General features: G+C 40.4%; 1 protein-coding gene across 1 annotated transcript; it reads right to left on the bottom strand.

Annotated features, from left to right (window-relative positions):
• Positions 1 to 1,348: 1,348 nt before the first annotated feature.
• kcnn1a (potassium intermediate/small conductance calcium-activated channel, subfamily N, member 1a) lies at positions 1,349 to 25,498 on the bottom strand (the record flags this gene model as incomplete). The annotated part of the gene is made up of 8 exons (XM_079227734.1): positions 1,349 to 1,654; positions 3,006 to 3,075; positions 6,398 to 6,525; positions 7,126 to 7,236; positions 7,637 to 7,778; positions 19,654 to 20,072; positions 20,820 to 20,912; positions 25,109 to 25,498. The coding sequence occupies 8 exons, from the start codon at positions 25,496 to 25,498 to the stop codon at positions 1,349 to 1,351; spliced, it is 1,659 nt and encodes a 552-aa protein (XP_079083860.1).
• Positions 25,499 to 26,795: the final 1,297 nt, after the last annotated feature.

A 26,795-nucleotide genomic window follows, 5' to 3' on the forward strand; every position in this document is an offset into this window, starting at 1 on the left:
GTGTTTACCAGCAGACCTCAAGCCATGCCATTATCTGAAGACCACAGGAAGCTCTAATTAGTGGTGGCAAGAAAGGTATACTCGACCTACATATTTCAATAGTTGTATGCAGTATTGAGCTAAAAGTGAACTCGTTCTCTGACAAACACACACAAATATTCTCTTAGTTGGCCTCACTTTTGCTTAATCTCTGAATTTTTTCATTTCTGATGGTGTTAGTAGAAATAGAAGAAATAAAATGTTTCAAAACATTTAGATTTGCTGTGTAATGGAGGCAATGTTATGCATTACATTAAGACATTTTCTTAAAATTTTTGGAGAGGAATGTATCTGAAAAAGGAATGCAATGCTGTATTCAGACTGTTAACATTGTAAAAAAGCTCTGAAATTAGTAATTAAATAACCCTCTACTATTTATACATTCAGGCACTGAAAAATCACATGTCAATATGTAACTAAAAAAGATAGTCCCTCTCATTTTCCCTTAGTAAGAACAAGGAGGCTTAAACCTTGAAGTTGGCAACTGTGTAAATGTTTCCTACCCAGTAGTAATGCCATATGCATCCCCTTTGCTCTTCTTTTGTGTGACAGTTCCTCCTTCCCCTTAAGTGCATTTTCAAACACTGACCTCAAGTCAGAGCTTTTGTAGCCTCGTCTAAAGCTTTCACCCTAACCTATGGGAAAGAATCCGTGACACTAGTCTTTTGGAAGGGAAATCCAGTGGTTTGTCTCGCTCTCCTCACCAGACAAACGGGTAGACAGACAGATGGGTGGAAGGATGTCCTCCATGGCCTCAGAGGACCAGCAGGTGAGCCGAGGCTCCACAGACCAACTTCCCCCCTCGTGGTTAAGGACTCTCCGGTGTGATAGCCAGCTCTCACCCCAGCGACCCTGAACTCAGTAATTTTTTAACTATACAAGGGCTTTTACAAAAAAGCTAACTTGAACAGCCATACAATGGCTAAAACATAAACCATATCTCTACTTTATCTCGGTTTTTCAGTCATTCAATTTTTTTTCTTCAGTTTTTCTTTTTTTGGATGCATTTGTGTTTTCTTGATTTAAGTCTTTGTTTGCTTTTCTTTGTTGTTTTGGAGTAGCTCTGATCCTGTCATGTGCTGTGCTGAGAGGTTCAGTCACAGAGGAATTGGTTTTGGGATTTGATGACAGGGGAGAGAATAGAGGCATGGATCAGATCCGGGGTCAAGATGTGGATTCATTATTAGTCCAGACATGGACTCGCCAGTGGTTACAGGGACGGCTTTGGACTTTGGATAGGACAAAATAAGGTGACGAGTTGGTTTGGGAAAGGTGGGACTCGAAGGTGATTGCAGTGGGTTCGTCAAGGTTATCCGCTATCAGAGGAGGTGTGTGGTGCTGTGGAGGGAGAGCGCCGCCTACGGGCGGTGGAAGTCCAGGATCGCTCAGAGCGTTCAGAGCGCTCTGAGGCTAGTGAGGCGGGCCGGAAGCGGTGAACGAAGCCGTCCAGGAATTCCTGCTGCTGCTGGGTTATGGCTTGGGAGATGAGGCAGGGCAGCGCCTGCAGGCTGCCCGTCACCGAGTCCAGCTTGTCCTCCAATGTTCCGATGCGCTTGTCCAGCTCCTCACTGCGCTCCTGCAGCTCTGACACCAGGTCATACATCACATTCTGGGTCTAATGAAGGAGAGAAAGTAAATGTGTTTGGGGAGGTGCAAGAACAGGAGGACAACGAAGGAAGAGGAGGAGGGCCAGACAAAGGAGTGAGACACAAGATAAAAATCTGTTTTACAACATAATATGACAAGGAGAGATGCAACAAATTAATTGTATAGGAGGTGCAGTATGTATACATTGCCAGAGAAAATAAACTTTCATGTCAGAAATTACAGTCTGATTCCAACTTGCTCAGTCTAAAGAGAAGGACAAAATGACAGGAAGCAGTGTGAAAATAAGCTGTATAGTTCCAGCAAGTCAGCATTGATTTTATCTTCCACCGTTTCACAACCAGCTTCTCCAATCCATTTATAGCCTGAGAAGGTCTTTAATGCATTATGTATATGCTTTACACAACTCATTCATATAATGAAACGTGTCTGCATAATTTAGGCACTTATTGTTCCACAATGGATGCAATATGTCCAGTGTTAGTGTATGTTGAATCAGCATGTAATTCATCTATTCAAACTATGGGAATTGTATAGGTTAGAAAATATAGAATAAAATGTACAGTATATATTCCTTTATTTATTATGACAAATGTAATGCCACGTGACATACTATTTAATGGTCACCAGCAGCACTTACAAACTATATTATTAAGGCCTTTTTCAGACATTAGTACTCCTCAGAAATCCAATGGTATAACCCAGAAATAAAAGGGTTTACTTCACCATAGAGCTTAACCAAGAGACATTGAGCCGTTGATCTACTGTAGGGTGTACACAGATGGATCTGACCATCGAGCAGTGTAAGGGCAAGTAAACACACATTAAAGGAGTTGGCCTCAGAACCTTTTAAAATACACACTGGAGTGCAAATGCCACCCACATCAAATGAGGCTGCAGTCATGCACCTCCCTTTGAACCCCCTCTCTGCTCTGCTCTGTTGGGTCAGCTGATGTCTATACAGCAGGACAGAAGCTACCGAGGCATAGCTGCATTCACCTTCTTACAGCCAGACACTGTTTACGGTGTGCGTTAGGCTCAGGTTACTCAAACTCTTACACTGCCAGAAGATGTTAGTGGGAACAGGGATTCAGTCCGTCTTGAGTTTGATTTGTTTTTAGTTTAATATCAACACACTAACAGTGAAAGAATACAGCAGAACTCAAGGATAGCTGCTGGTTTCCATTGTTGTCTCTCGTGATTTCAGAGCTCAAAGGCACACACAAATGAGGCAGTTGATCTACATTGAACAGTAAGACGTTTGGTTGATTAATCAAAGCCTTTTTCACAAACAAGTAGTCATGTGATCACCTAAATATTGATTCTAGCCATTTTAAAGTCACATCAGATGGGAGAATTACCTTTGCTAGGTCCACCAAGGTGTTGGCCTGATCATTGAGTTTCCTCTGCTCCATCTTCACACTGCGCAGTCTAGTGGAGGCCCAGGGAGATGGGAGCAGGAAAAGGAGAGGAGGAGGAGGTGGACAAAGGAGAAGAAGAGTGGAAGAGGGAACAAGGGAATAGAGGGATGTTTGCAGGAGTGGGGCATAGAGAGACGGGTCATTTGGGGGTGTTGAAGGGACAGAGAAGGCCAATAGGGAAGAAAGGAGGAGGAGGAACAACACATTTTTATCAGCCTTGCTCTCTCACTGAAGACATTTAAAAGAGAGGACTACCTGCATGCGTCATAAATATATGTACTTTACATATCTCTATGTATACATATACTGTATATAGAAATATATATGTATCACACAAGCATTCCTGGTCTTTGTCAATGCAATGCCAACCAAAACATGCAAAATTGCAGAAGCATACTACGCTCATTTAGAAAAAAAGAAAGAAATGAAGACAGTGTTTATCATGTTTTATCTGAATTTTTCTGTTGTTATAACAATATGTTTTTTTTTCATATAATAGTGCAGTGCTTTAAGTAGCACTCTTTTGTTTATTTATTTATATTTATTTTCTACAGTCTGAATAATGAGAGATCATCTTGTTCCAACCCGAAAATAATTTGTTTCTCAAAAAGAGGAAAACAATTCTCAATCTAATCCAAAAATGTATTATTACTATGACAAAACATGATGCTTTTTTCCAGCAAGAATGCAATATGCTTCCATACAAGAAAACCTCCATATACATGTTTGAAATCAAAACATTCCCATTTCTTTCCACCCAAAAGTAAGACATCAAAAAAGAAAACGATGACATGCCCTTTGTCAGTGCTACACACAGCTCAGTGGTAAGACTTGATATATAAACACACTGATCATTCAGTAAGCGTGCGGTGACTGTGAGGGACTTGTGCACAATGAAACGTGAGTCTTTCAGTGTGTGTGTGTGTGTGTGTGTGTGTGTGTTTGTGTGTGTTTGTTTGTGTGTGTGGATGCCACAGATAAAAGATGAAGCTTGTCAAAAATAAACTGTCTAATGGCACAGCTGAACATACGTCAACATAGGCATTTCGGTAGCACTTTATAATAATTACACGCTATTTAGCATTAGTAAAGCATGAGTAAACACTTAATTCATCATTTATAAAGCATTGTTCCAAAATGAACACTCATTAGTAACTAATTATTATGCAATTCATAAACACAGTTATAAATGTTTCTTGATTGATAAGCATGGCTATTATACATTTCATGATTGGGTTTTCATACTTTATAAATGATGGATTTATAAAGTATGAATATTATTATTCATTATTATGAATAATATGTAAGTGCCAGCAAACGATGAAACATACTGAACACTCGCGCCACTGACAGGCATCTTTATCACTTTGTGTTGTGTCTATTTCCCTTTTCTGTTGAGAAGATAACTGAGACTTGGGTTAGCTTTGAGGTACTGCTTATAAATGCTTTGTAAAGCAGATTGTTTTCACTTCAGTGAATCCATAATTTATAAAGTATGAAAACCCAATCATGAAATGCTTAATAGTCAAGCTTATTAATCAAGAATAAAACATTTTTTACTTAACTGTTTTTATGAATTGCATACTAATGAGTGTTCATGTTGGAACACTGCTTTATAAATGATAATTTAAGTGTTTACTGCTAAATAGCGTGTAGTTATTATAAAGTGTGAACCGACACTTCAAATAACTTGTGCAATGATACATCGGACATGTTTTGTGATCCCTTCAACATTGTGTCTCTTTATCTATAATCAAATACATTAGGGCCTCGTAAGAACTGTTAACGCTGATGCAAATAATGTGTCATTGTTAGCGGTGGCATCACACAGCCATCATTTGGATGTGTGAGAGGAAGAATTTCCCTGTTCTGCAAATTATGAGACAGGATGACATTCAAGGGCATTTATTCATGTGCAAATCAGTATATTAGAGCAGTGTGAGACTGCTCACTTACGGCTCTATCTTTGTGGGAAGCCATTTCAGCCCCTATGTTTGTTATTCCTTATGGCTGTCGAAGAATAGGGGCTAAAAGCTAAAACTACTTATTAGTGAAACGCATTGTGAGTACAATTTATTCTTCAAAACCACAACCTGTGTTGTGTCTCGTCTTTTTGTGCTGTCACATGCAAGCTTTCACATTTGATCTCAAATAAGGATAAAACAAAGCAGAAATCAATATTATAACATCAAACATTTAGACCTCATTAAAATTACATTATATTACATTACAGTGTGTGTGTGTGTGTGTGTGTGTGTGTGTGTGTGTGTGTGTGTGTGTGTGTGTGTGTGTGTGTGTGTGTGTGTGTGTGTGTGTGTGTGTGTGTGTGATTTCATGTCATCACAAAACCATCAGGAGTGTAGGATGAGTTCTTTTGATGCAGGTTAATATAGCCTCCAGCTATATTAATCATGGGCACCATTATACAGTACATCAGATGATTATGACCCTCTGACCAGACCAACAAAGCTTCAAGCTCATTCTGTGCATGATGTTTTTTTTCTTTCACACGTTCTCTCCAGACAACCTTCCACTAGTGACACCGGTGGCAAAATGTTGATGTTATTTTTTTCGTTTCATTCCATTCAAAAGGGGAGATGGGAGGGAGAGGGAAGTAAATGGAACATTGAAGTAAAGAAAATAATAAATAAAAACAATTCAGCATCCAGCATTTTTTATTTATTTTTTTGGTAACAAACGCTTTTTTCATGCATGTCAAACGCAGACATAGAGAGAGGAGGAGGATGTTGAGGAAACAGTAGGAGGAGGATACATAGAAGACTCAACTTACTTCTGAGCTCTGCAGTGATAGAGCAAAACAAAGACAGAACACAGTACAGAGTTTTAACCCCACAACATTCACGAAACGAGTGAAACCATTACACTTCTCACTGTAAGCACAGGGTAAAGGGGGTCGGAGGGAGAGGGAGACGGGGAGGGGAACAGGGAGGTCGTTACACTAAATTGCAGTGTGTGTGTGTGTGTGTGTGTGTGTGTGTGTGTGTGTGTGTGTGTGTGTGTGTGTGTGTGTGTGTGAGAGTGTTTACATGTGTGTGAGCATAGCAATCATAGGAAATGGTACTCTTGAACATTGTATCAAACTCTATAAATATTCTCAGCTACAGACACATTTATTAGCAATGCAACTATTGATACATCTTAAATATCATGTACCACAAATAACATTAAATGAAATCACATGGATTAAACATCTTAAATACTATATTTTTTTAAATAACATATTATAGTTTGATTCCCTCAGGGTTTGGGGTGAACAACACACCTTTTTCTACACATCAGGTAACACAAAACAAAAGCAGTGCAGGACTTACTGGTGAATGGCTTGGAGAAACTTGCGCTGGTGTTTCCGCACCTTGGCGTGATCTATCTTCTTGACCAACTTAGTGTGTTTGTAGATGAGCCATGTTTCCCTGAGTACATTGGCAGCTGTGTTCTTTACCTGTGAAGCAAGGTTGAGAAAGACATGAGATGTACAGTAGCTTCTTAAAGAGTAGCGGCGGCGCTAGATCAAATATCCAACAGGGGCATTCAATTGCAAAGCATTTTTGGTTGAAAAAAAGATGTAATACACAGCGCTGTGCCATCGGTGTCTGATTTAATATAGAATATATACAATTCCGTTTATGAACTTACACTTATATTTTATTGAATATGTATTAATTACCTATTTGTAAAGGATTTTTAAATGAATGCTAATTTTAAATATATTTAAAAAAAATCTCACGTACCCCCTGGAGTGCCTTCATGTACCCCCAGGATGCCCTAAACAGTGGCGTTTTAACTTAAGGCGGATATCTCATTACGCATGAGATATCCGCCTTAAGGAAGTGCAAGGCTGCAAACCTATGTGCGTAATGCAGCGTTCAGCCTCTAAAGACTATACAATTTACACAGCCTGAAGAAAAAGGAAAATCACACATATCCACCTGTTATAAGGGGTCAGTCATTTCTGTTTTAAAAGGTAACAAAGCCCCCAAACAATTCAGCACCCTGTTGTAAAACACAAAGTAACTAAACACATTGGTATACTGCGACTCACTCGTTTGCAGAGTTGTGTGTCCATCATGAAGTTGTGGACATGTTTCTCAGCCTTGGTCAGCTCCAGCTTCCTGGCTACAACTGCAACCACCAGTGCAGTGCAACCAGCTCCCTTTTGCACAAAGACATGGTCAAACAAACACAGCAACATTGTGTTTGTGAGCTTTCAAATGCTACTTTACTACATTAATAATGATTACACAAAAAGAGAAAATAAACGAGACATAGCAGCTTAAATTCATGAAATGTCTTTTCACAATGACAATATAGTTGACAATTCATTTTTTTATTTTTTATTATCGATCACAAATTGCAACTTATATCAACTCTATAAAAGTTACCCGAGTAGAATTATGTGTAAAGTTATCTCAAAGCTGCGGTTCTGTTTGCAGTAGGTTCAGTCATGGTCAGAATGTAGCTGGCAGCGAGAACTGAGGTTTAGTTTCATAACCGTTGCAGTTGTCCTGTGAGAGTGGTATGTGTTTATCTGAGTGAAGAACTAAGAAACCCACCATGATCCCTGTAAGCAGACACACGCCTTTCCCACAGTATGTGTGTGGTACCATGTCCCCATAGCCGATGGAGAGGAAGGTGATTGAGATGAGCCACATGGCTCCCAGGAAGTTACTCGTCACTTCCTGTTTGTCGTGATACCTGAAGTGATGAAGAGAAGCAGAAATGGGATATACACAGTGAGTAAAACCGCACAAAGTCTCTTGAACGTGAGCATGCTGGAGAATGACGTAGTGCTGTGTGAACAGAACAGCAGTGGTGGGTGGAGGAGGTGGAGGTGGTGAAGATCGAGGAGGAGGAGGAGGGAAAAAATAATGGTGCAAGGTGTTACACCTGTTTTGTAAAGCCAGTTTAGCACAGCATATAAAAAAAGTTCATTCTGAGTAAAAAAAAAAAAAAAACACTATAAGTCAAATTCTTCTTTGGCTTTGGGTAATTTCTACCTGAGACAGTGTAATGGAGAAACATGTTTAATGGGTAGGAATGCAGGCAGAAAAAAAGTACATAGTGTACTTTTTAAAAAAAAAAAATAATTGATTGAATGATTTTGGCAACATCACTGAACATTCTTTATGTTCAGTGCCAATATGAAAATATTTGGTGAGAAGAACGATAAGAAGGGGCAAACCACTTACTCTTGTCAGACATTTGCATAGAAATTCCAACCTTCACCTTTCACATGTTTCAAATGACAAAAAGAGGGGTCGTGTCGCTTTAAGTGACTGGATAAAGAGCACCGCAGGTCAAACTTGATTTGAATATGACAACCAATGTAATGACCGAGCATCCAAAAATGCACACACTGCTGCAATAAATCAAACTAACAATTGGCTTATTGGTCACGGTTTGCTGCAAATCTTCCACCATAGAGTTTACGCTGCCCCCCGGAAAAAGGTTTGGCAATGCAAATCATCCCTTCAAACATTGCTGAAAATAGCTGACAGCTATGCTTGAATTGTCAGTCCAAAGGCCCACAGTGCATATGCAGAGATATAAAAACACACACACACTGTACAAAGCTGGATTGATGATGACATTCCCATACCTTTTGCAGCAAGACAAAAGTCCATCACTGCCAAATCTGCCTTATCCACCCTCCCTCATTCAACTTGTTTAATTATTCCCAATGGGCTGTCTGGGAGGAGATCAGATTAGATTTAATTTTGGAGTTAAAATCAAAAATTCATTAAACACTATGAGACAACATCTCGCCAACATCCTTCTGACAAGACAACATCAATGGAGTCTTATTTCTTTGGATTTTGTTAAAGCTTTTCTCAGGGGGATTCTCTCTGGGCCAATCATGAATCCCTGAAGACTTTGAGCTATCCAGTGGTGGCCAAGCATGTGAACTAAAAATGTCCCCAACAATCACCTTTAATTAATGGAACAGTAATTAATTAATCAATTAATCAATTAATGGTACAGAATGTCTTAAGTTTTTCTTTCCAAGCAAAGGCAAATGCTCGCTCCTCCAAGACAGTTCATTGTCATCAAATATTCTGCAAGTTCTTAAAACTCCCACTCTCACAAATGTGTATTCATGGGCAAAGTAACTAGGAGAACTTTTATTTTTTCCCTCAGAATGACAAAAAAGTGTGCAGTCAGTGGGTTTCAAGCTTCTTAGATGACATGCAGAGAAGCAGTCTGTGCAATACCATGCAGGAATAAAAAAGATGTCTGCATCCTGCATGCTTCAAAACCAGTATATTGAGAGCGGGGGAGCAATGGAAAACCTGAGATCCATTTAGAGCTGAAACCACCTCTGATAAATACTTCAGTATCACCAGGTGGAAGGGAACTGTACGTCTTCGTGGACAGGCTTTCATTTGTAAACATCGGGGTAGGATTGGATGAGTAACAAAGGGAGAAGCTCATTGAATTTGACACCCCTGTCTCTTTTACCTGCATCCCAACACTTCACCAGCTGCCCTTTGATAGCTGCCAGGGGGCTAAACTTGATCAGCTGGCAAAACATTGTAATTACAAGTGACTAGTAGGTTAATTCCATTCATCTTGTCATTAAGGTGAGTAGGGAGTGAGTCGTGTCTTCACACCAGGCAGAAATATGCTGCACCTTTGAGATGTATTATTACAGTAGCCTGCTGTGGTAAATATACCTCCATAGATATGCTTTGACAGAAATGCAGGAGGCATCTTCTTTTCTTTTCTTTTACAATAAAATCATTTAGAGAATGCTTCCTGTTTTATTATCAATTGTTCTAATTAAGGAAATATATTTTCAACACACATATTTCAATAATTCTCTACGCAATATGGGAATAGAGACAGAGGCTGAATGGGGAGCTAATCAATAGCATTTTAAGGCTCTCAATATACTGTGTCAAGTTTTGGAATAGCATGGAGAAGAGCTGGCACCACTTTCAACCTATTCCAGGACAACAGGTATATCCCCCACTGTTAAATTCTCCCTGACAGACACTCTGCAGCGAAAGCATTATCCCGAAATCAATTGCTCAAATATGTTTTTATCCACTTCTGTATTGTACACAATAATTCTGTACATCCAAATGAGCTGTAAAGCTATGCGTCTGTGGGGGGTTAGAGGAGGGAGTACAGCACGATTCACACAACATATGACAAATAATCTCTATGGCTCCATCTGCAACCAAACAAGTCACCAATAGGAACAGGTGACAACCACCTTCCTCGTCCATCTCTTCAACTTATCACTAATGTATCAACACTGTGATGTTTTCTGTTTATGCGGACTAATGAAAGATTCCCAGTCACTTTGTTTCGTAGATAAGCTCATGATACATAATAAATATTTGCCTCTTTCTGCAACTCCAAATGATTTGAACTGAAGCAGTCAGTGAAGTGTAGACTTTCAGCATTCATTCAATGGATATAACAAAAACACTACATTATCAGTTTTGGAATTACATTTTTACACATCATCCCAATTTTCAGAGGCTCGGATGAAATTGGACAAACTATAGTTGTGAATCTAATGATACGTTTTAGTACTTGGTTGCCTGAAGTCTAATGCTGCGTTCACCCCAAACGCATTGCGAATATTGGCAATGCTTTACTCGTGTGAGTTTACTCACTCGACTTTATGTGGTTCATTTGCTTCATTCGCTTTATTCGCGCAGGAAATGGGGCGTGGTTTATCTCCGTAAAAACAGTTACCATTTCCCCCATCCACGATGGAAATAACCACTAGATCTACTTTATACTTGTTGTGGAAATTCCACAAACGTCGGAACATCAAACGCCCTCATGTCAGGGTTCATAATATTATCCGTAGACCCACAACTGCATCTGAATGACGGCCGCTACCAGCGCTACTTCAGGCGGACCAGCAGCAGTTTGATTCAGCAACGACAGGACGGCTGTGATGACGGGTGGAGCTTATCAACGCTGTTTGGCTTACGTCACGCAAATTTTTCGCCCGAGTAGAAATATTTCAACTCGCAACGTGCCATTCCCGCCGCGTTATTCGCATCATTTGCGCCGCCCGGCATAAATTCGCATCATTCGCGTCTGTGCATTGACTTTGCATGTAAAATACACGTGCAAATAAGTCGCAACACAATTGGTGTGAACGCAGCATAACGCCCATATACAACACTAAATTAGTTTCCTCCCTTGAGATGCTTTGCAGAACTTTACTGCAGTTGCCTATTTGTGGATCTGTCTGCCTTCAGTTTTATCTTAAGTAAGTGAAAAGCATGCTCACTTGGGTTGAGATCAGTTGACTGACTTAGTCATTGAAGAGTATTCCATTTCCTTGCCTTGAGAAGCTCTTGGGCTGTTTTCACAGTATGTTTTGGGTCATTATCCATCTGTACTGTGAATTGCCGTCCAATCACTTTTGAAACATTTGGCTGAATCTGAGTAGATAGTATCGCCCTAAACACCTGAAAACTCATCCTGCTACTTCTATCAGCCGTGACATCATCAATGAACACCAGTGACCCTGTGCCATTGGCAGCCATACAAGCCCATGCCATAGCACCACGTCCACCATGTTAACCAGATGATGTGGTTTGCTTCGGATCAGGAGCCGTTGCTTTCTGGTGAAGTCTAAATTTCCCAGTGGTTTGCGACCTCTTATAAACCTTCAGTACTCAGATTCATGAAGGCATCTCTTGATTGTAGACTTTGACAAAAACGCACCTACCTCCTCCAGAGTACTCTTAGCCTCAGTATTTATGTTATAAAGGGGTTTTCTTCACTAAGAAATAATTCTACTTTACATATCTTCCGTGGTCTTCCGGGCCTTTTGATGTTGGTGAGCTTGCCAGTAAATTCCTTCTGTTTAAGAATGTACCAAACTGTTGATTTGGCCAATCCTAATGTTTGTTTAGTTTTTTCAGCCTAATAATGGCTTCCTTCACTTGCATTGACACCTATTTGGTCTGCATGCTGAATGTTCCCTGGATCAGCTACCAAACTAACTCCAGACCTTTTTATCTGCTTTTTATCTGCTTAATTTTTCATGGAATAACGAGGGAACAGGCCACATCTGGCAATCAAACCATCTGGCAAACAATTGTCCAATTACTTCTGACCCTCTGAAAATGGGGATGACTGTGTAAAAATGTCTGTAACCAACTCAAACAAATATTGACTGTTTCTGTTCAAATCATTTGGAATTATGTAAAGCGGCAACATTTAGAACAGTTGTGTCACAGTCAAAATACTTATGGCCCTGACTGTACCTGTGCCAACACACACACACACACACACACACACACACACACACACACACACACACACACACACACACACACACACACACACACACACACACACACACATGTTTTGGAGGGAATCACCTCACATACATTCTTCTGTGAAACCGGCAGAACACGATACTTCAATACAAGAACAACAGAAGAGAGCTGTTTGAACACTCCTGTGTTTTGTGTCCCTAAAATACATATCTGTTAGGAGGAAATACACTTTTAATATCAACTAATACATGCAAAACCTGATTCTACATCTATGTTTCAAACTTCCTTGAGAAGAACCACAACCTCGCCTCTGTTTCTTCTTTCCTATGCTGGGCAGCTGTCACAGTAAAGCTAATGACTTCCTCCACATTCAAAAGCTAACCATCTGCCGCTATCGCCTTCGTACAATAACAGAACTTCCCCTTTCCTTCCTGCATTTTGGATTCATATAAACAAAAACTAACTCTTTTCAACAAAAAACTCAACTTGTTGATATAAATGAATTTGAGTGCTGCGATAACTTGGGGACAAATACATTGGGTTGCACCTCAGGGAGTGTGTTAGTTACAGATTAAATTCAAAGAGATGATGATGACCTAATAAAAAAAAAAGGCTTGCCAATGAGCTAAGCAAGCAGCATCCGCACACTCCAAGTGGACTGTAACAATTTGATATGTGCATTTTATAATGTATATAAGTATAAACAAGAACACATCAAATATAATAAGCCAATAGAACAATGTGTCAGGGCACAATACAGGGCAGCTTAACATCAGCATGTTAACATTGTCATTGCATGCTAACTTTAGCATTTAGCTAAAAGGAACAACTGTGTCAGAGAACCGCCTGACAAAGCAAGTATGACTTTTTGTAAGTATAAGCACATATGGCACTGTTTGGAAAGTTACAAAATGCTGATGGCAGCTTGGAAAAAAAAGGTGTATTTATCATACCCCCTTGAATCACCCTACATTTACACTCATCCTTGTTCCCTGGTTCTATACAGCATGTGTGGACACTGAACAAGATCAACTAAGGAAAGGTTTTATTGTACTCTAATTGAGTTACACGTTTTACTTCCGCTTCATTTGAAAACATATATGCATGGGGAAAGAGCGTATTATCTGCGGCCAACTTTATCTGCTGGCTTTGTGCCTGATTTCAATTTTCAAACATGATAATCAAACATGGAGAGGTGGTCTCACAAGGTGTATTGTCATTTTACTTTAGCCAAATAATATAAATATAAACCAAGAGAGACCCAACCTCTTGATTAAGAGCAACTTAATGCATTATATCTGTAGCAGGGAATTACATAATTGTGTTGCACCAATAGGATTGCACTTTAATAATTATAAATAATGTATTGCTGCCAAGCAACTAAACTGTGAATCAAAAAGTAAAGACCTGCTTGCATTAGCTGACTTGCAGATTTTGTAGCCTCCAGGTCTCCTTTGCCAGAAATAATCAAGTGGGTGTATTTGTGATTCTCATCCATTTTAAAGACGCTGGATGAAAACTTCCAAAGAGTGCTCTACACTGAAATTAATAATGAGATTTCCTGAATGTCAAACTATTACAAATAAAGTAAAAGGCGTCAGCGACCATAAATCCTTGAAACAGTCTTGTGGCACTATACCTTTACAAACTTTCATATCTCAGCTGAGCACTTCACAAAGTCAGGCCTTTTCTGTCCCTCTTAATCTATAATTCCACTGGACAGGAAGCTCCGTTCACGAAGCTCTTTATCTCTTAAATTTCAGGGCTGGAGGATGGTTATGTCTCTGGGGTTATCAGATAGCGAGCGTCCCATTACAGAAGTTTCATTGAATTAGGTGGGAGACACATGCAAACAACTCAACAGTGAGTCCCCGTAAACAAGGTCACAAAAATCCCCATTTAGTCTTAAAAAAAAACATTTTTCTCCTAGATATGATATGCTCAAGGGTCTTCATCACATACCAAGTAAAGTGGGCAGAGGACCCGCATTTGTTGCCGCAAAACACATGGGCATTAGGTTCATTTGATCCTATTCAGGTGCCCCACAGAATGCCTGAGTTTCCATGGTTTTTAGGTTTTAAGTCTTCATATTCAGTAGGGATTTAATTTCTAGCAGTTTTCTTCTCCTTTGTTACTTCGTGAGACACATGGAAACACTAAACAGAAACTCATTCTAAATCTGACAGAACACGTCTAAAAGTCGAGATGAATGATAAACGGATTTAGTCAGCCCTGATTCTATATCAACTGTTTGATATCTGTTTTGAATCAATCTATTTTAATTGTACACATTTTGTTGGCAAAGAAAAATACATTACACCACTATTTTAATAATATCAGAACAATGTTTAAGAAGGTAACAACTAAATATGAAATATTTGTACTACCATTGCCTGAAAAAGATGTGAGAATATATTTGCAATAGTGTAATTTGCAAAAATGTAATTTGCAAATAATTCGTTTGGACCAATCCTTTTTAGGTCTACTAAGACTAGCATTTATTCTTTTCTTACATCCCTTATAAAAGCTTTATTGTAGCTCTAACATCAAATCTATTAATAATATATTTTAGTCGAGGTACTTCTACAAGTTTGAGGGGATGCAGTACTCACTCACAAGTGAGCAGAAACACGAGTCCTGCAGTTTAACAGTGTAAATAAAAACATCGTAAGGAACCTTCTACTTTAAGATACTACCACATGTCTCTGAACAAAGAACCGCGCTGGTTTGATCTCCATCGCAGATCATATCGCTGGTGATTAAAACTTCCACATTCTCTGTTATGCAAACATGCTTTGCGGGCTCTGTATATGACTTTGCCATAGGCTGCAATCAATACTATGCCTTCAGAGCGTGCATAGTTTAAAAACAAATGATCAGATCAAGTCATCAAACCATAGAGAATCCACCTGTCCTTGAGGTTGCAGCAATTTGCATAACATTCATCTGACTTTGTGGAAGGGATGTTCGTTTTTAAGATAATCTTGTGAATGATTCAGTTTAAGGCAAAGGTGTATATTACTGTAGATTAAAAATGCATAGCAAACTGTACACATTTTACTTTGTGATCCTTGGGGCCCACTTTTAGGTACACATAGAGTTGATTTGAAGTCTCAGCGTGTTCTTCAATGTCTGACAGATATTTGCCATCAATTGTGAACATAAATGCTTTGAAATATTGCATACATTTCAAAGTTGTCATCATCAGCCAGGAGGTAAAGGTCATTTTTGTTGCAACCCACTTTGTGGCATTCTAAATTTTAATCTAAATACAAACTACGGTAATAGAAACAGCATTGGTTGCATGTTACAGCCTGGAAACTGGAAAGTTGTCAAAACTAGCTGAATATTTGATGTGAACCTGTGGTTGGTGTGAGAAAGTTTAAGTTGCATCGGTGTGTGTTTCTCTGGTTAGACAATCGGTCTGTTCTTGGCTGCTGCTGTCTAAATCCAAGCAATGACACATGTCAGACCTTGGTGTAGGTGTAGCTGACTGGTAACTCAAGCCTGATAATCCGGTGCTGCGCTCTGAGGGAAAGTCAACTAAATTTTCTGAGAGCTTGTCTACGGGTCCTCACCCGAGCAAGCGAGGTGAGAAACAGCAGTCTCACATCACCTCGAAATAGAGCGTTTTGTTTCAGATAACAGAGTTAGAACAGGAGCGGAAAAGAATTAGATAACAGTTAAAGAGAAAAAGGAGCGAGAGACCAGGGAGGCAGGCAAAGCATGCGAGTGTGTAACTAAGTTCCGGCCGTATTAGGCCTGCTTGTTATGGATAAGGGAAGGCAAAGGGACGGGGCCCCAGTAGTGAGGAGAGATGAGGAAAAACTGCAAAGCATGCCACGTTAGATGGGTACAGTAGGAGATCTGCAAAGGATCAGTCAGGAGTAAGAGAGAGAGGGAGAGGGCCTTATGATTATGAGGGAGAAGCCAAAAGGATCTTAGTTAAGGAGCTTAGTTGAGGTAGGTTAGCTCTGAAGATAGGCTGTATCAAGAAAGAACAGAAATCGGTCTAGTGACCAGCATTGAATCCATTCTACTGTAACATTAGCGTCCCTCCCAACTCCACCCATCTCTGTCCCCCTGGTTGTGTGTCTTTCATTCGCCCCATCTAGGCATTTTCCAGGTAGACTCCGTGCTCGTCCAATCCCACACCGTACTGCTCTTTGATTGGCTCAGGAGCGTGGTCAATGTGACAGTTTAACGGCGCGTTTAACAGATAAGTCACACACAGCACTTTGGGAAACAAGCGCCTCTTTTTTTTTCCCCACTCATTTTATTTATTTAGTTACCTGGAATGATGGGATGGATAAATAAACATGAAAATGTGTGTGCTGTTTTGATATTTACCAGAGGAGGGGGCGCGAAGGGAGATGACGACATTCAGCACAGAACACACTCCTTCTTCCAGAGTGAATACATTTAACTGTCAAACAATGGAAACAATGTTCTCATTTACCTGCCGAGCTTTGAACTACATAACATTACTCATATATAGTTGGCGCTCAAAATCAAGCTTTATAGTGCTAGATAGTAGGACACACCCCAGAACAAAATGGCATTAGCTAGCACTCAAAACGACTTGACATTTGTCCTCTATTTGCATAATCAGACCTTCTTTTGGCTACAGGAGACAAACTGTCTTCCCCTCTTGAACAAAATCTTTGGGGGAGAAGCAACAAGAGTCTGTGGAAAACCATTATAGCACTGTTCAATTAATTGTGTGAAGGGAGTCACATAATGGGATGGTAATGTGTGAACACAAAGAACAGAAAGGCTTTTGCTCCTCGACAAATCTTTGGAGTTGCTGCTAAAAATATTTTTTGTGCAATATGGATCTATAACAATTGCATAAAGACAGGGAGAGAGAAAAAAAGAGAAAAGACAAATTGCCCTCTGGCAGATTCATGAAGGTGACTTGAAGGAGCTGCTCTATTTTAGCACAAATGTCCTCCTCCTCCTCCTCCTCCTCCTCCTCCTCCTCCTCCTCCTCCTCCTCCTTCTCCTCCTCCTTCTCCTCCAGCCCCTACCAGCCTAACACACAATAGTTAGCAAAGAGACGCTTGCTTCAAAGTGCTGCTTACACCGTTGGTCTCTGCTGTGCTCCTACAGCCACTAAAAGCCGGTTTTCTTAGCAGAAGGATGGTGCCACTTTCATGCCAACTAGAGGGCCTGCCTATCCTCTTTTGCCATACTGAGTTTGGAAAGGATCATCGATTAGTTGTTTTAGACTGGCTGACCCTGCTCCACACGACCACCCCACCCTCCAACCCCACTCAGGGCAGCAGTGGCGCCAGCTCGGTGCAAAATGATAAGTTGTTGGGGTTTTTTCCACGGCTAGAGAACGAGGACTCACATGGTATCCCTATGGAGCAGCATAGTGGGGAAATAGAAAGTACAACAAAACATTATACAAACACACACACACATGCACTCACACACACTTACATGTGCATGATTGCACTTAGGAGCACACAGATCCACCCATCTGAACTCACATGTTATTCTGAAACCAAAGGACCAACGGCATGCACTGCTCATGGAAAGTGTGTCTCAGAACGTGTGTGAGAAAACCAAAACTCCGTTAGAGATTCTGTGCTTCTCATCGAACCATTAATTTAAATCCCGATTTCCAAATTGAACCCAGCACTTTGTAGGATTAGGGATTTGCAGTGTCAGATATCTGTTCTCGTAGTTTTTTCTGGTATAATTCATTTGGAACTTCTGTCTTTGATAATGAGATACTAAAGACCCAATACTTACAATAATATCAATGTTTTGCCAAGACAGTCATTCTATTTAAAGGAATAATTCAACATTTTGTCAAATACATTTGCTTTCTTGCCGAGACTCTCAATGAGTAGATCAATACCACTCTCATGCCTGTACCATAGCTCAATATATAGCTAGATCAAGTAACCTTAGCTTAAAGCCTCGAAACTGCAAACCTGGCTCTGTCCAAAACCATCTCAAACTAACCAATTATCACTTTTTAATTGTTGTATAAACAATAGTATAAAAACAACAATTTTTAAAGTGGGCTAGGTACCAAACTATTTCTGGGCTGGGATGAATTTCATGTCTTTGTGATAAAGGTAAGCTAAGCGGTTGCTGGTTCCAGCTACATGTTTGCTATACAAACACAAGAGTAGTAATTCTCGGTAAGAAAGTAGCGTTTCCTCCAAAATATCGAACTACTAGGCTGTGAATAAGAAAGAGAGATAGCAAAAGCCATGAAATTCCCAAATTCTAATTTATAGTAACCTGCTGATCTGGACTGTAAAGAGACATCACTAATAGTATACAAACTAGACCGTGTTCCAACACTAAGTTGAGGTGAGTTAGTTAGTTGTGTTCCGGAGGAGCTAGTGTCAAAGGTCAGCTGCTTCTTTCACTGATGATTCAACCTTTGAGGTTAAAACCCACCAACCAACAGCTGAGGGTCCGAAAAGGGGCGTGCGAGGAGGGGGTGTGGGGGGTTACTGACAGATGTCAACACGGGGTTGGGACGTAGTTAAGAAGAGAGGTAGAGGAAGGTAGGGGAGGTACTTAGTAATAGCAGGTTAGGTGAGCTGCAGGAGGACACTGAGCATCCGTAGTCAGGGCCTGGCTGAACGCCTTCACCAGAGCTGATGCTTGACTTTAATACTGCAGAACATGTACAGGTTTATATTGGGTCTGACAAGAACTGCTGCTACAGATCTTCCACTCTCCACCCACCCTACTCAAGTCCCCCTTCCACTCCAACTATGCACAAATGACTTTGAAACATCAAAGCTGGCATTAACGTCTCATTTCCCTATGCAAATGAAAAACGAGAAAGGGAAAAAGAGCTTTTCGATTTTTCCTGCCTCTTTCATTTTCTGTGAGAATCGTTGCTGCCCCCTTGAGACGAAGCCCGATGCTCAGTTTTGGGGAGAAAACGGGTAAGGGGATCCTGGGGGCTGCTCTCCATTACCAAAACAAGCCATTCAGCAAACAAACAATTAGACTCATGAATTATGGACAAGCCATCTAAAATAGCAATAAAAGTGGAGAGTCGTGGAGAGATTGCTGAGCTAATGAACGTATGTCAGGGTGTTTTACAGCAGTAGTACAGTACATGGCTTCCTGTACAAATTAACAGCATGTATGTGTAACCTATCCTGATTCCATCTCAACTCCTTGGACCAGTGCAGTTGCGTAACTAAAAACAAGGTAACAAGGGAGTGAAGGAAGAAAGCTGTCTAGTAATCCACAAGAATGTGCATCAGCCATTTTGTTTTCAATCTTTTCCCAGCAACATCCATTATTCACAACCCTGTGTTTACCTCTCACAGACGCGCACAGTCCATGCAGCAATGATCCAGGAGGATATACTGAACACCAGCAGAACAGTTCCTGGACAGATGGTCATGAGGGTCTTCATGACAAAGCGTGTGTTGAAGTTGATCTTGTTGAGGGCGCCAATGCTGCGAGATGAAGCGTCCGTGAACAGCTTGCTGTGGAGTAACATGACCCTGCCTATCAGGTAGAGTCTCAGGAACATGGGGATGGAAAGGATGATGTCCACGTCAGCATCGGCCACCGACGGCGTGTAGGTAAAGGCCAGCCGTGCCGTCCAAGTGAAGACGTACTGGCCCGGGATGGGATGGATGGCACACACCAGCAGCTCCAGCACGATGAAGAATATCCGCTCATACGTCATGGCTATCCTCCAATCGTCCGCACCATTGTCGACCATAAACAGCTATAGAGAAACAGACATACACCAAGGACTTGCTTTAAAATTATCTTGAAATCTCAAACTTTCAATTCTATTGAACCCCACACCTTCAAATTGTTAATCATTACAACCACGCTAAATCAAACCCAGATATTATATTTTAAATTCTAGTCAAGATCTGATAGTCATGCTCAATTAGATTCAAATGTGCATAAAATGAAGGGAACATTTTTGCATTTGGTGTAATGCTGTTGTCATGAAAAAGTGGAAACCAAGATATTAATATTTAATTTAACTCTAAGTCTGATGCAGATTCATCAAGCAACAACAAAAATAACATATACCCAGATGCAATAAAAAGGCTGCAAAGAAAACCCTGGATAATATCAGAGGTTTGGACAACAGATTCATTGCATTGTTTTTGGGTTACATTAAGAGAACTTAATAATAATGTTATATGTTTAATTTCTTAAAAAGATGTGCTATGTATTAACCGTGTCAAACAAACATGATGCATCTGTGTACAGTCCTCTTGTGTGTAGCATACGTTATAATATAATACATGTATATCATGAATGTATATATTATTGTGAGCATAAATTAATTGTTCATAGCAATAACCGTTTAGCTCAATAAAAGCAATATTTAAATTGTTTTTATCTCGGCCCAATAGTCAAATGATAAATCCCCATTATCATCATTATTACACTGTTCCCAAAAGCTGCTGGTATAATGAATAAAACAACATTATTTTGTATGTGTTAAACTCACCTGGATTTCCCGGGCATGGTACATTATTATAAGACCAAGCAATATAACAGTGGAAAGGCTGATAAGGCATTTCAGTGCAAATGAGTATGAAGATTCCTATGGTGAGAGAAAGAAAAACAGGGAAAATATATTAGAATTAACATTGTAATTGAACACAATTAACATATATACAAGCACATCTTAAAGGAATAACAAGATAAATTGTTCCTTGAATTCATGTGTATATTTAGCCTCAAAATATGGCACAGTCATTATTCAACTAATGATTTCTGTCTACATCAACGGAGCTGAGGTGGAGCCAGTGAACAGTTTTAAGTTTTCGGAAACACTTGAAAAAACAACCTGTCATAGGTATCACACAACTCTATCCTAGTTGTATTTCTTAAGGAAACTTAATCTGGCAAAAATTCCTGAGCCTTCTTAACTTTTAGGAGGAGCAATAGAAAGCACCCTGACTGAGTTGTGCACAACCCAGGACAGGGGGGCTCAGTATTAGGCGATTAAAAGTGCCCAGAACATCATTGGTACCCGTCTACCAGTGTTTTTCTTATGTAGTATAATGGGACTACAAATTTCATTTTGTTGCGCAACCCTGTTGTACAATGACAATACATAAACCTTGTATGTTACTGCTCAGCAACATGGTGAAATGAGGTAATTGAGCAAAATAGATCCACGCAACGGCCGAGTGTATTTATTCTTACTCATAAATTTAAATCTGGAAGTTTTACATTGAAAAGAAATGCTTCTAATGTTAAACGAATAGCATAAATATCCAAATGTAAACACATGCATATGCAAAAGTATGCCCACAAAAAGTACATACTGTTCTAGTCTCTGTCACACACACACACAAACACACATACACACACACACACACACACACACACACACACACACACACAGTACTTATTAGCCTAAACGTCTGAGAAAGGGAGACAACCAGATAATGGGGTTTTGCACACAAACAGCGCAGTCAGGATGTTGCTATACAATGCAGCTGCAGGTGTAGGTGCAGCCTGATATTATCTATACAAGCTGTTCTCCACCATCTAAACTACCAATTAATCAAAGCCCAGCACTAACAGGGGGACTTTCCACTTAATGGTAGGCGCAGAAGAGGCAAGGCTAGCATTAGCAGGGGGGCCACCACAGTGAGTGCTGCTGATGATAAATAGGCCAGCTGGATGCCAGCGCTACAGTGTTGTATTTGAGTGCATGTGTGTGTACACAGGAACCATAGATCTAGGAAATTACAACCTGTACAACACAAGTCCCCCCCCCACCCCTCAGCCCCTCCCCCATGTTGGTAAAATGCCATTTGATAAATCAATTTAACAGCCATGGTATAAAAATGCACGCTGCAGCAGGCTAATGACCGTAGGGTGTTTATTATAATAACTACAGAAACAAATGACAAGAACAACAAGTGGAAATATCGTTTGTAATTGTCAGTGTGATGACAGTGAGAGCTGTTCAATATTAGTCTGTCCTTCGCTGGTCTATATTACAGAATGTATTTTAAGCTATCAACTAGATTGCTTTGCCCCTCAGGTCGACGACAAGTTCTCAAGACGTTCTAATGTCTGAAATTGTTTTGAGAAGTCCCTGGTGAAATAACATTAAGTAAACCAATTAATCCACCTACCAGAGGTTCAAGGATTTTTCAGTCCCAGTGCTCACTGCCTCTTAACGTGTTTCCCTCCTTCAGGGCTCAGAAAACCTTCGCTGAGCCTCAAGTGCCTGCTATGCAATGTGAAATAAGATGGAAAATGGACCATCCCCAGCACATGCTACTTGTCTGATGTGGAAGGGGGAGGTGCTGTGCCACTCAGATATGAAAGGTAATTTAAATTCAAGCTTAGGTCAGCATGAATGAACTAAACCCCACAGTAACAGTCACAGACCAACCTATTACTTTCTTAAAAACCCATAAACCATCCTATAAATTACCCCGCCAACTTCATTATACACACACACACACACACACACACACACACACACACACACACACACACACACACACACACACACACACACACACACACACATTTACAAAGTCAAATACATCAGACACAACTCCGAAAAGTTAAATCCATCCCTTACAACAGGAACATTCCAGTGGTTTTGTACGTTCTGGAACAATAACTACAAATGCAGCTAATGCTGATAAGTTAAAGCATACCAAAGGCTTTTAAATGCCAAACATGTGTCAGCTGACATGCAACAAGTATATATCATAAATGAATCTCAAACTTTGGATGCCTTTTTGAAGCTAAGTTTTAGACTCCTCGGCTCTGATGGGTTGTTTTTCTCCGTGCACGTTGGAATCTTGCTATTTGAGCACCAAGAAGAGGCAAAGGAACCAGTTTTTTTCACATATTATCCGTTGTATAGGCTTTTTTGTAGGAGAGACTACATCTGTACTACAAAACAACTTGTCCCAGATGTTGTTAGAACCTGTTCTTTTGAACAGCCTTAAACTATTACCTATCACAGACATGTTTAAACTCTGCTAATCCATTTCAGGACATAGTCAAATATAAATGAAAACCAATGGCTGCTTGGAAGGTGGTAAATACATGCAAAATGTTCTGCTGTGCTTTATACCATAACCTGCAACAATGTTAAATACTTGCAATAATAAGATGTTAAATATATTAATGTTAAATATTTGCAATAATAAGCTTTGACAATCATCACCCAAATATGTGTTTTATCATCTTTCAACTCTTTTGTTTTGGTTATACAGCCTGCAACTTTAGTTTGGTTCATTCTTTCGCTTTCATCAACATCATTTATAGCCACATAGTTGTTTTTAGTGACAAGCTCTAATAAACTCACTGTACAGGGATAGCCCATTGATCCAACGGGCTATTATTCCAAGTCCCCAATAATCAGAAAAATGTACCATTGTACCAAAAGCCCATTTGTTTGAGAGCCCGTGCTCCCGAAAACAAACGGCAATTGTTCTGAAGGCCCATTGCTCCAAAAATACACATTCTCCTTTCAACAAACACATGGTTAATTATTCATTTAGAATGACGTCATTGGACATCAATATGTTTGTATTATTGGGGTCTTGAAGTAATGGGCCGTCAGAACAATGGCATGACACCCTGTACACTGCCGAACCAGAACCAAGTGAGTGATAGCAGGTGAATAGGTCCATTTAGCAACTAGCTGGAGAACAAGCAAAGTGAGCAACTAGCCGGGGAAACAAGCAAAGTGAGCAACTAGCCTGAGACCAAGCAAAATGAGCAACTAGCTGGAGAACAGGCAAAGTGAGCAACTAGCCAGGGAACAGGCAAAGTTAGCAAGTAGCCAGCGAAAAGGCAAAGTGAGCAACTAGCTGGAGAACAAGCAAAGTTAGCAACTAGCCAGGGAACAGGCGAAGTTAGCAACTAGCCGAGAACAAACAAAGTTAGCAACTAGCTGGAGAGCAGGCAAAGTGAGCAACTAGTCGCAGAACAAGCAAAGTTAGCAACTGTGACTAATCATATACTGCAGGGCACAGCAATGTCAGCTCCCAAGCAAACATCCTAATGAATATTGTAGAAGCTGGTTTAAGTGCACTAAGACTATATAAATTAAAACAGCAGATGTGATTGGCTGATACAGAGGGACAACAAAATGTCTAGGGGTGTTGACCTGGTCACCATGGCCCTGACACCAAGCTGCCCTGCTGATGGTCTGGTTTAAGAGCACATGTCCAAACGTGTGCTAATGTCTCCATGCTTATCTGCTAAAAGATGCTGTTAGGCAACTGGAACGTCATTCCCATCTTTTATTCCTATTGACCTTTCTCTTCATCTCTGCATCTCTCTAGCTCTGCCTAAATCTCCATAAATCTATCTCTCTTCATTCCATTTCCTCTGCTATCCTCCTCTCCATCTCCCTCTGCTACTGCGAGCTAGTGATTTCAAATGTTGGTATCACAGGGAATGACAGACAGCCACAATGGCACTGGGAGTGGAACCAATTCTTTGGCGAAACTCCATTCTGATGCCAAGGAGAAAGTGGATATTTAGGAAAAACAACTACAAAACCAGGCCTTTTATTTAAGAAATGACTGAAAACTAAAATGTCATAGATCACGTGACACTCTTTTTAATTTGTAGTTGTGCACTATTTCTATCACCTTTGTTAGATAATGTATGTCAGTGTCTGGGCTAATAATCACGTTTCATGAATGTGACAGCTGCCAATCCCACACAAATCATAAATTAACAATAGCAGTGACAACACACAAAGCTCCCACTCATGCATCACACACATGCACAACCTACCTTAGTGTAAACCCCCCATGACAGTTCCGTCTCTGTCACCATGACAACAATCCCAAACATCCCAAAGATGAGTGCGTAGTCGCTGAGTCGCTTCCGCTTCTCAAACAGCGCCCTCCGGTGGCCGAGCCTGTAGCCAATGTCCCTGTTCTTCTTCTGCGGCGCCCTGACTCCGCCACGCCCGCTGCCCTCCCTGACCAAGCTCTCGTTGGATGCCTTACTGGGGTCTTCGCCGCCGTTGCCCTTGGACACCACCACCTCCAGTCCAGAGCTGTGCAACGTCTGCAAGGGCTGGGTCTCTGAGTCGAGCTCCGCGAGGTTGCGGCGCGACGAGGACGCCAGGCTGCCCACTAGTGGTCTCACCACTCCGCCATTGTACTTGCAGGTGTTCATGGCTATCTGAGGGAGTCGGCCACTGCTCTCGGAGAGGGAGGGCTTGGATCCAGCATGGCTCAGCTTCTTCTGCTCAGTAGTGGCCTGTGAATTAGGAAGAAGAGTGGTAAATACAATACTATCAAATCAAAAAGAGTCAGAAGGTTGAAGAGACATACACATGTTTAGACTTTAGATAGCATTGATGTGGGAGTTACATCTCTGTGGCTCTGGAGAGGGCACAGAAAGGAAGGATCTTGAAAAACAATTTGGGTTATAAAAGCAGACAGATTTAGTGCTCAGCTGGACATGTGGCCAAACATACATACACCCAAATACCAACAATTCTTGTTTGAAAGTCTTAAATACTAATTTTTCTTGAGAAACATATACTGAGAGCAGGCAACGGACACAGGGTTGTTCACTTTGATTTTAAGTCTGTGTTAGAAAGTGTTGAGAAAAAAACAGGAAATCCCAATCAGTTGAAAACTGACTTTATGTTGTAGTATGTTTTCCGTCTTTTCCTTAAAGAAAATGGCATCAAAATTGAATGGCTCAAAAACAAATAAATAATGGATGGACTTTGATGTATAAATAAAACCATATAACCAATAGTGGACCCTACAAAGTGCAGAAAATGTAATCTTTGCGCTGCACAAATTTAGATATGAATGATTAATGCTCGCCGTGACCCTGTTACCTATCAGAGAAACACTCTTCTCCTGCAGAGATTAGAAGTGGGCTGGCCAAAAGAGAATGAAAAAGAAGAAATGTGGACTTTCTCAAATCAGGCGTACCACAGAGACCAAATGTGAGGTTCCCCCTAAGAGGGGGAACAAGGAAAAAAGGAAATCCATTTCCTTTAAAACTCCAAGAATTGTGTGTACTGTACATAGAGTCTGTTGAGGTTAGGGGCAACTTCGGGGCAAGTTAAAAAAAGAGTGAACCATGTATGTATTCACACATAACAATCACGTTCAACAAATATATAGTAGTATATTATATTGAGTATAGAATGTATCATTTGAACGAGATAGGAGAGAATACATTCAACTTGTTTAAATTATTTAAATTCTCTATCACCTGTACAAAATGTTAAATTGTTTCTTTTCTGACCGGATGCCATGCAGATTTTTCTCTTCTTGCATTGAGTCGTCCATCATGTCTGCTCTTTTTGGCAGATAGGAGTGAGTTTCTGTCCCGGTTGCACAGACAGAAAATGTTCAATCCATGCAGAGGCTGTAGAGCAGTCACCCCAGAAGCATCTATCTGCCTGTCTATCCTCTGCCCTTCAGAGACTCGGGCAGATTATCATAAT

Source organism: Taurulus bubalis (genome assembly GCF_910589615.1).
Source record: "Taurulus bubalis genome assembly, chromosome: 1".
NCBI lineage: Eukaryota > Metazoa > Chordata > Actinopteri > Perciformes > Cottidae > Taurulus > Taurulus bubalis.